At 36.4% G+C, this 11,013-nt stretch overlaps 2 protein-coding genes across 4 annotated transcripts in view; one reads left to right on the top strand and one right to left on the bottom strand.

The window, feature by feature from the left end:
- Positions 1 to 1,144, top strand: part of LOC101891182 (uncharacterized) — an 82,526-nt gene extending 81,382 nt beyond the window's left edge. For all 3 annotated transcript variants that reach the window (XM_059128640.1, XM_020036730.2, XM_005183469.4), the window contains exon 8: positions 891 to 1,144. In XM_059128640.1, coding sequence (XP_058984623.1) covers positions 891 to 1,021 — 131 coding nt within the window. In that variant the 3' untranslated portion in view covers positions 1,022 to 1,144. The remainder of the gene's footprint in view (positions 1 to 890) is intronic.
- Positions 1,128 to 10,173, bottom strand: LOC131805465 (uncharacterized). Its single transcript, XM_059128653.1, has 3 exons — positions 9,562 to 10,173; positions 1,518 to 1,663; positions 1,128 to 1,447 (listed from the first exon to the last, which is right to left on the bottom strand). Exons 1-3 carry the CDS (start codon positions 9,869 to 9,871, stop codon positions 1,220 to 1,222), a joined length of 684 nt encoding a protein of 227 aa, XP_058984636.1. The 5' UTR covers positions 9,872 to 10,173; the 3' UTR covers positions 1,128 to 1,219.
- Between the last annotated feature and the right edge of the window lie 840 nt (positions 10,174 to 11,013).

The raw sequence follows: 11,013 nt of genomic DNA on the forward strand, positions 1-11,013 counted from the left end.
TCTTTTGGGTATATTTTCCTTCTGTTGCGGTGTAAGTTCTTGCCGAATGGAATATTGCGATATGTTCAGCTCACTAGCCATTTTCTGCCACTGCGACGCGGGTTTCGATCAAGTCGCTTCGTTACCTTTCGAACCATTTCTGCTGATGTTGCTGTTTTCTTCCTTCCACTTCTTTGACGTCGGGTTACGTTACCAGTATCACGGTAACGAGCGATGGTACGAGACACAAAAGATTAATTCACATTTAAATGCTGGAGTACTCTAACGATAGCCACTTGTGGTTTTCTAGCCAAATATAAAGAAATCACACTTTCATGCTTGAATTCCATCACGAATAACTCTTTTTCTGGAAAATTCTGACCAAAATGCTTTTGTACAATATAATGAGCTGTCACTGGAATTATTTGACATCTGTCGGACGAGTGGCTTAGAAATGACAGCAGTCTGAAATTGGTTGCAGTTTTTTCATCTCACCCATAGTTTCCTATGTCGGGGACCAATATTTCGAGGTGTTACATAATTTTTAGCCCAATCAAACCAATAATACCTCCAACACATAGTGTTTAGGGTATAATAAATACTCACAGTTATTTTAATGCAAAATTCACAATTTCAGGTCTTTGTCTGCACTACATACTAAATTGTAATTTTCGTACACTGAATAGCTCTATGGTACTATATTTAATTTGTAGGTCGAATTTCCGAAAGAAAACCCCAGATTGAGCCTCACTTAAAATTTCAAGACTCTAGCTTTAGTTTTTTTTTTTTCGTCTAGGCGTTTATGAATTAGTCTGTCATTTTGTTGAACATAACTAAGCTAAGAAATATCAATCAGTTCCACCATAACCCATCATTCTACTCTTATTTATCTCTCCCTCTGCCTCAAACAGGTTTCTTACGCCCCGAAAAACATGAACGCCATGCACAAGCCGATCGTCGCTCGGATTTAATAAAATCCTTCCTGTGGCCAGCCCTGATGCAAAACACCCATTGTGTGTTCAAGGCAATTGTGGTGACTTAAGACCTGCAGCCTTTTCGACGATAGTATATAAGTCCATAGAAAATACGTTTTTAAATAAGTTCTAAATTTTGTACATATTCATCTTAATGATTTTAAAATAAAAAAACAACAAATAATTAAAATAAATAAAAAATACATTACATATTAAAATAAGCAATAACTAAAATAAATAAATATCGAATAAAATTTTAAAACATTTTATACAACAATGGGCCTTAAGACTAAACTCAAGGTGCACTCTTTATTTGTACATTGCAATGTGTTGTGCCTGTAGAATTCTATAATATCGTTTGGTGTCTGGTACAAACGTTCCTCACGTTTCTCCTGACCTATGGCAAATAGTTCCGTACCCGGTATTTGTCGAATAAATAAATGGAAGAATTGTTTTCGGGCATAAATGCTGACAATGTATTTGATACTGATGTCCTGAAAGAAGAAAAGTCAAATGGTTTTATTTGTTGGATGTTGAGGTGCTATAAAAATTATTCATCTTTACCTCTTCTTTGTAAGGCCTCACCAGGCAAGTACCATCCTCCCTTCCGGTGAGTATTTCTTCTGCTGTTGCCCGATCAACGGTACGATAAAATGGCTCAGTTTCGATTTTTCTTTTTTCGATTTGTAAATAATTGGCATCAATGTCATCTAAAGTGGAGGAGGAGAAGATAAGGAAATGTAGTGAGATTTATATACACAATGTCTAATAAAAATTAGTTTTAGAAATAAACAGTGTGAACAATTTTTAAATCTAAATTTCAATTTTATATGACCATTTTTGTAAGATCCGAGTTTCTGAATATTGATTTTTCAAACATTTTCAATGTTTTTTTTTTTTTTTTTTTTTTGATTTTATATTAAAAAAACTCCAATCCTGTATTCTTGATCCTGGAAGTTTTAATAGTAAATTTTCAAGGACATTTTTTAAAAGTTTGAATTTATCGAAAATATTTGCGAATTTTTTTCAAAAAATATTAAAATAACTCCAATCGTGTATTCTTGATCCTGGAAGTTTTGATAGTGGATTTTCAAGGACATTTTTTAAAAGTTTGAATTTTTCGAAAATATACGCGATTTTTTCAAAGATGTTTTCGGAGAAATTATCAATCGGGGGGTTTTCATTTATACTACGAATTTTTTAAGTATATTTAATGAAGGTTTATTTTTATAGTTTTTTTAAGAATAATTGCAGGAGTAAATTACAAACGTGGATTTTTATGGATATTTTGGTAAAGGTTATCGATTTTTTTAATATTTTTGGAAGAAATCGTAAAATTTTTGTTTTAGAAAGAATTTTTAGGGATATTTTTGGAAGTAGTAACAATTGTTATTAGTAGAATTTTTCAGGATATTTTGTGAGTTATTGTCCATGCAATTATAAAAGTGAAGGGGTATTATGAGAAGAGCCATCATTATTAATCATGGATTTATATTATTGGTTTCTCCACGATATTCGAGGAAGGATTATCAATGGGGGTTTTCAAAAAATAGTTTCGGGAGAAATTTTCAAATTAGAATTTTTATGGATATTTTGGAAAAAATTATTAGTCATGGGTTTTTGATATTTTAGAAGGAATTTGTATTGTTATTTTAGAAAGGAATTTTGGGGAAGTTTGGAAGTATCTGCAATCGTTATTATCACTAAAATAGGAAGAACTATATATATATATATATATATATATATATATATATATATATCTGAACCGATTTTTACCAAATTTGACGTACTTGTGCCTAATAAAAGGCAAATCGGACGAAGATATATATGTGAGCTATATCTTAATCGGAACCGATTTAGATAACATTTGGGAATGGTATTTCTGTGCTGTATTCGATACAATTCCCCAAATATCGTTGGTAAAGATTGCATATTACGGCTACGAAGGACAAAAAAAACAAATCGGATGAACAATATACAGGGTGAGATAAAAAAAACTGCAACAAAGTCAAATGCCATAATTTTCACATTTTTTCTTAAATTTTTTTGAATGAAAGCAAAAAATGTCGGAAATAGCATAAAATTTTTGAATAAGTTTAGATTTCTTCAAATTGGTCACCTTTGGCACTAATTATGGCCTTCAAACGGTATTTCGGCCGACTCCAGGCAAAGCGCTTGCTTGAGGTGATCGACACTTTGTTATTTTTTAGTGCCAACATTGGTTTCTAAATACTCCAGACACCATAGTCCAACGGTTTGGAGATTTTGGTAATTTTGTAAACATTCTTGGGTGGCGCGTGCTGAGTGCGATGGTGTTGAGTCCTGTTGGGATATCCAAGGTCTGCGGCCAGAATATTTCCGCGATAATATTCGGCATTTATTCTTATTCGATTCTTTATTCGATTAATACGAGCGGAGAGCAATCATCGGATGTTATGGCGGCCCACACCATCACCATGACCGGCACATGAGTTCTGGTGGCCAACCGAAGGTGTACATTTTCAGCTGACCTCTTTAGCAAGTAAACACGATTATTTTGTTTGTTTACAAACTGTTGGACAACGAATGTTTCCTCATCTGAGAAACCCAAATTCGGCAGTTCACCACTTTCGACCAAGCGAAGCAGCTCATTAGCTCTTTGAGTCTATTTTCTTTCTGTTGCGGTGTAACTTCTTGCACTTTTTGGAATTTTAATAGCTTTACCCCGAGCTCATTTTTCAATATTTGCCGAATGGAATATTGCGATATGTTCAGCTCACGAGCCATTTTTCGGTCACTGCCACGCGGGTTTCGATCAAGTCGCTTCTTTACTTTTCGAACCATTTCTGCTAATGTTGCTGTTTTCTTCCGTCCACTTCATTGGCTTCGGGCTACGCTACCAGTATCACGGTAACGAGCGATGGTACGAGACACAAAAGATTTATTCACATTTAAATGCTGGAGTGCTCTAACGATAGCCACTTGTGGTTTTCCAGCCAAATATGAAGAAATCATCACGAATAACTCTTTTTCTGGAAAATTTTTAATGAAATGCTGTTCACGGATAAGTGAACATGTTTTTATAATAAAAGAGAATAGCGGGGGTACCTAGTGTAGATGAGAGGGATTTGTTAAATTGGGATCTTCTTAATACAGTCCACATGAAATAAGATAAGAAAATGTGGTGAGCAGACCTTCGAGTTAGAAATAAATAATACAGAATTTTCAATTGCTGCATGTGTTATGGTGGAGTTAGATTATGGGATGTAATCTTTACTCAGAATGATAAGCAAGTGCAGCTTGTTTGCTTGCCACATGTGAGATAGCTATGCGTGTGTATGACGTCCCCCTAAGGTTTATGGTGGCATGGTGCATATGCATGTGTACGGTTGGTATCTCTCTCTCTCTCTCTCTCTCTCTCTCTCTCATTTACACTTAATTATAATTTAGGTTAAGTCATATTATCACAACTAGTTCTTAAGAAATATTTTTAATAAATAAATTTAGTGTCTTACAAACGCTCAAACGGAAAAGACTTTGTGTCTTTTAATTCATCCCAATTTACATTGGTCCACCGAGCCGGATCGGTAGAGGATAAATGTTGAAGAATTTGCCTTAACATCGAGGAAATTCTGTCAGGCTAAAATTGGTCTTCAAGAGTGGAAAATTACCGAGCTAAAACTATAGCTGGAATTGTTCCCATACAGAAGAAATTTATAAGCCAAATAAAAGGATGCTGAGTCAGAAGGAGACTTCAGCACAGAAGACTGTGGTGGCGGTGCACACCGAGGGGGCTTCATATTTGAAATCTTCAGAAAGAAGGGATGATGCATATGCCCAGGAGGACGAATCGGTGAAACGGCCGCCAATGATGAAAATAAAGGAAGATGTTGCCATTCTTCTCGAAATGATGGGTACCATTATGGAAATAATGAGTACATTAAAGACGGAAGAAGCCATACAAGGCGTATTTGACTTCGCCAAAGAAAAACTTATGGACGCGGCAAGAGACATAATATTGTATCCATGCGTTCATAGGCGGTTTTTAGAGATGCTTCTAAAGAAGTCCAAACTAGCCGCTGCTATCAGAGCAAGTCAGGCGAATGGGACAGCGAAGTTGTATTTGGAAGATGTTAAGGTCATCCTTAAAATCACGCACGCTCTTAATTTGGAGACCAAAGAGAAAGTCCTTGGCTTGAAGAAACAAGTGGCCTGCATAACATCCAAATTGAACGTCGAGCGAGAGGGGCGCGAAGCAGCGGTAGCCGCAATGAGAAAAATGGAAGGTGATATTAAGGAAATGGAGTTTGCCTTGATTTCACAGAAAGATGAAAAAGAAGATGCCCTCAAACTTGTCTCCAAATTGAAGGAGGAAGTCGAAAATGCTGTGTGTGTAGCCGAGGATACTAAGGACAAGGGCAAGGCGTTGAAGGCGGTAATAAGACAACTTAGTGATGAGTTGTCTTGTGCAAAAAGAGAACGACTTGCAGCTGCAACCGAACGTGACGGGTTGGCTGCAAATCTAGAAGCTGGTAAAGAAAAAGAAAGAATAATATTTCTGCTGGAGGCTGAAATAATGCAACTTAAGGAAGAGTTGCTCATATCGCAGAAAGCATCCAAAATCGAGGCTGCAAAATTAGTGGTCAATATCAACGAAGATATGATGGTTGAAGAGGTTTATATGGAAGACCCAATTGCCGAAAGAGAATCAACTTTTGAAAAGGTAGATGAACAGCTCCCTGGAAAACTGGACACAGGGAGATTGGAAGAAGTCGAAGATAATCTATTTGCCAGCGAGATGAAAACTAAGAAGAAAAGCAATCTGCGTCGCTGGAATAATAAGATGCTAGAAGACGGTCAAGTTGTGATCAAGATGTCTAGTGGAAGTGGTGCAGCGAATAAAATACAAGCCGGAGTGACAGAAAATTATGAACACTGGAACGATAAACTGTCCAAAGTCGGTAAGTTGGCGCTGCCAGAGAAGGATGAGAACTTTGATCACAGAAAGAAAACAACACATAAATGGATTCAGCCTGGAAATTGAAGCCGGCAGACAAGGGAGGTGGAACCTTTAAGAGAGCCAGGCTGGATAGATGGAGGAGTTACTTGGGTGCTATAACTTAACTTCTTTTCTCTTAAAATGTCACTTCTATTAGATCTATTTTATTGTTCATATTTGTAATTTTTATATTTTATATGTATTTTTGCCCCTGCCAAGAATGTTCACGGATAAGTGAACATGTTTTATAATAAAAGAGAATAGCGGGGGTACCTAGTGTAGATGAGAGGGATTTGTTAAATTGGGATCTTCTTAATACAGTCCACATGAAATAAGATAAGAAAATGTGGTGAGCAGACCTTCGAGTTAGAAATAAATAATACAGAATTTTCAATTGCTGCATGTGTTATGGTGGAGTTAGATTATGGGATGTAATCTTTACTCAGAATGATAAGCAAGTGCAGCTTGTTTGCTTGCCACATGTGAGATAGCTATGCGTGTGTATGACCTCCCCCTAAGGTTTATGGTGGCATGGTGCATATGCATGTGTACGGTTGGTATCTCTCTCTCTCTCTCTCTCTCTCTCTCATTTACACTTAATTATAATTTAGGTTAAGTCATATTATCACAACTAGTTCTTAAGAAATATTTTTAATAAATAAATTTAGTGTCTTACAAACGCTCAAACGGAAAAGACTTTGTGTCTTTTAATTCATCCCAATTTACATTGGTCCACCGAGCCGGATCGGTAGAGGATAAATGTTGAAGAATTTGCCTTAACATCGAGGAAATTCTGTCAGGCTAAAATTGGTCTTCAAGAGTGGAAAATTACCGAGCTAAAACTATAGCTGGAATTGTTCCCATACAGAAGAAATTTATAAGCCAAATAAAAGGATGCTGAGTCAGAAGGAGACTTCAGCACAGAAGACTGTGGTGGCGGTGCACACCGAGGGGGCTTCATATTTGAAATCTTCAGAAAGAAGGGATGATGCATATGCCCAGGAGGACGAATCGGTGAAACGGCCGCCAATGATGAAAATAAAGGAAGATGTTGCCATTCTTCTCGAAATGATGGGTACCATTATGGAAATAATGAGTACATTAAAGACGGAAGAAGCCATACAAGGCGTATTTGACTTCGCCAAAGAAAAACTTATGGACGCGGCAAGAGACATAATATTGTATCCATGCGTTCATAGGCGGTTTTTAGAGATGCTTCTAAAGAAGTCCAAACTAGCCGCTGCTATCAGAGCAAGTCAGGCGAATGGGACAGCGAAGTTGTATTTGGAAGATGTTAAGGTCATCCTTAAAATCACGCACGCTCTTAATTTGGAGACCAAAGAGAAAGTCCTTGGCTTGAAGAAACAAGTGGCCTGCATAACATCCAAATTGAACGTCGAGCGAGAGGGGCGCGAAGCAGCGGTAGCCGCAATGAGAAAAATGGAAGGTGATATTAAGGAAATGGAGTTTGCCTTGATTTCACAGAAAGATGAAAAAGAAGATGCCCTCAAACTTGTCTCCAAATTGAAGGAGGAAGTCGAAAATGCTGTGTGTGTAGCCGAGGATACTAAGGACAAATTACGAGCGGCTAACCAGGAGGCAGAACGCGAGGGCAAGGCGTTGAAGGCGGTAATAAGACAACTTAGTGATGAGTTGTCTTGTGCAAAAAGAGAACGACTTGCAGCTGCAACCGAACGTGACGGGTTGGCTGCAAATCTAGAAGCTGGTAAAGAAAAAGAAAGAATAATATTTCTGCTGGAGGCTGAAATAATGCAACTTAAGGAAGAGTTGCTCATATCGCAGAAAGCATCCAAAATCGAGGCTGCAAAATTAGTGGTCAATATCAACGAAGATATGATGGTTGAAGAGGTTTATATGGAAGACCCAATTGCCGAAAGAGAATCAACTTTTGAAAAGGTAGATGAACAGCTCCCTGGAAAACTGGACACAGGGAGATTGGAAGAAGTCGAAGATAATCTATTTGCCAGCGAGATGAAAACTAAGAAGAAAGCAATCTGCGTCGCTGGAATAATAAGATGCTAGAAGACGGTCAAGTTGTGATCAAGATGTCTAGTGGAAGTGGTGCAGCGAATAAAATACAAGCCGGAGTGACAGAAAATTATGAACACTGGAACGATAAACTGTCCAAAGTCGGTAAGTTGGCGCTGCCAGAGAAGGATGAGAACTTTGATCACAGAAAGAAAACAACACATAAAATGGATTCAGCCTGGAAATTGAAGCCGGCAGACAAGGGAGGTGGAACCTTTAAGAGAGCCAGGCTGGATAGATGGAGGAGTTACTTGGGTGCTATAACTTAACTTCTTTTCTCTTAAAATGTCACTTCTATTAGATCTATTTTATTGTTCATATTTGTAATTTTTATATTTTATATGTATTTTTGCCCCTGCCAAGAATGTTCACGGATAAGTGAACATGTTTTTATAATAAAAGAGAATAGCGGGGGTACCTAGTGTAGATGAGAGGGATTTGTTAAATTGGGATCTTCTTAATACAGTCCACATGAAATAAGATAAGAAAATGTGGTGAGCAGACCTTCGAGTTAGAAATAAATAATACAGAATTTTCAATTGCTGCATGTGTTATGGTGGAGTTAGATTATGGGATGTAATCTTTACTCAGAATGATAAGCAAGTGCAGCTTGTTTGCTTGCCACATGTGAGATAGCTATGCGTGTGTATGACCTCCCCCTAAGGTTTATGGTGGCATGGTGCATATGCATGTGTACGGTTGGTATCTCTCTCTCTCTCTCTCTCTCTCTCTCATTTACACTTAATTATAATTTAGGTTAAGTCATATTATCACAACTAGTTCTTAAGAAATATTTTTAATAAATAAATTTAGTGTCTTACAAACGCTCAAACGGAAAAGACTTTGTGTCTTTTAATTCATCCCAATTTACAAATGCTTTTGTACGCTTATAAACAATGAAATGAGCTGTTTCTAAAACCATTTTAACAGCTTTCGGACGAGTGGCTTAGAAATGACAGCAGTCTGAATTTGGTTGCAGTTTTTTCATCCCACCCTGTATTTTAAATTTTTAGAAACATTTGGATCATATGGGATCTTCTGTTGTCGATTTTTTAAGTTTTTTTTTAGATTAACGTAGATTTTTTTAAAAAAAAAGTTTTATTAATGATCTTTGTTTTTTGACTATTGTTGGGAATAGCCCCACTTTTTTGGACAGCCCAAAGATGATTTTTTTAAAATTGTTCAGCTGTTAATTTTTCAGTGGTTTTTTATTGTTTTGAAATGCTTTTGATAAAACTTTCAAATTAATATTAACCAAGAAAAACTCAATTAATCAAAAATAACCTATACAATGTAAGTTTTTTATATATCCAAAGTAGTATTGCCTCTCGTAGGAAACTATTAACTGACTTTCCTGTCCCGTGAACATAATATACGTTCATAAATGTGTATTATTACCAGCTGCCATTGTACAAAATAATTAGCATATTTTATTATTGTTATTCTTAAGCGCACTTCAATAAATGCAAATATTATTTAATAAAATTTATCTATAAACTCATCAAAACTTTGCCCACAAACTGCGAATGAATGAATGAGCTACATATCGCTCATTCCCGAATGTCTCTTTTAGTGACTTACCCACAATGACATAATCGTGTTGTGTTCTCCCCATTTGTTGTTGCCTCAAGTCCATTCGATTTTCGGGGGGATAGTATGCGCCGTCCTCCGATAAATCGGGCAATTGATGTTTTAGACAACAACAGCTAGTTCTGCTACCATCGCCAGCGTAACCACTGCTGTCATCGCCGTCGTCATCGATGGGGCAGCAATAACAACAACAGCACAAACGTTGCGAAGCACATGCCGAACATTTGCTGGCAAGATTAGAAAAGAACCGGGCAAGTAAGTTGTGTAAAACCGTCCAATAGACACGTATAGACCAACACATAGTTGGAGCCCAAGAGACGACTTCGACGCTAACGTGTTTGAATGGTGTTTTTATTTTTGTTTTGGTTTTCGACTTAACCAGATTTTAATTTTGAAAACAAATATTTGTTTTGGTTGGTTTGTGTGCGTTTTTTCTTTTTGTTTATTTTTTGGTTTTTCATAAATTTTGCACGTGTAAAACACGAAACATAATTTCACACAATTCTTTAAATTTTTAATTTATTTTGTCTGTTTTTGAAAACCATATAGATTTGATGCGAACAACTGAGAGATATGAGATCGCACAGCGACATGTTTACGATATGAGATCTTAATGAATACTAAACAAATTCCAGCTCAAAAAAATTATACATATTAATGAACGGCGGATTGTGTTTCATAGACGAGGTGGGTATGATGTGTGAGTGAATTTTAAAATATGACCAATTGAAGGGGTTATTTGAGAAAATATGTCTTGTTTTTCATGTTTTTTCCTTTTTCGGAAAGAATAACAGGAGAATGTCTGCCTTTTACACCAAAAAGTCTTCAAAATCAGTCTTTTTGAAAATTACCGAGGGTAATAGTAAAACCATTGCATTGCAATGGATCCACATTGAAATTTTCCATCCAAAACTATTTTAACGTCTCCATATGTAAATCCTAGAAATCAACAGTTATCTCAACATCAAATTTCAGCTATAACCTTTCACTCAAAACCAAATTTAGTAACATTTAGTACTCATATTCAAACCAATCTACATCCCTACATTCTAGAAACCAAATGTGATCCAAAATTAGTGCCATTTAGTACTTTCCGAGCAATTATAGTACATATTTCCAAAACCACTTCTGTATCTTAACCACATACACCAACTGACCTTAATATCAAATTTCGGGATTCCAGCTCCACCGATTCACACAGATCCAAATTTAGTACACATAAGTATAAATTTCCTAAACTACCTACATACCCCAGTCTTACACTCCAAATTTTCAAAACTACAGTTATACCTCATTTATAAAATCCCATAGATATCTTATTCTCAAATTTCAGAAAAAATTTAGTATCATTTGGTACACATATGTACCAATGTCCATAACAACCTGCAATACACAAATCAATGGAAATCGGTTCACCCAAAAAAAATTTTACCAAATTTAGTA

This window comes from Musca domestica, unplaced genomic scaffold (genome assembly GCF_030504385.1).
Source record: "Musca domestica strain aabys unplaced genomic scaffold, Musca_domestica.polishedcontigs.V.1.1 106, whole genome shotgun sequence".
NCBI classification, from domain to species: Eukaryota; Metazoa; Arthropoda; class Insecta; order Diptera; family Muscidae; genus Musca; species Musca domestica.

What these genes read in the sequence shown, in the direction of transcription:
- LOC131805465 (XM_059128653.1), bottom strand. Translation starts at nt 9,871, where the DNA reads ATGTGTTGGTCTATACGTGTCTATTGGACGGTTTTACACAACTTACTT. An exon ending in ACACGATTATGTCATTGTGG is followed by an intron (nt 1,664 to 9,561) that starts GTAAGTCACTAA and finishes CCTCCACTTTAG; the next exon opens with ATGACATTGATGCCAATTAT. An exon ending in TGAGGCCTTACAAAGAAGAG is followed by an intron (nt 1,448 to 1,517) that starts GTAAAGATGAAT and finishes TTCTTCTTTCAG; the next exon opens with GACATCAGTATCAAATACAT.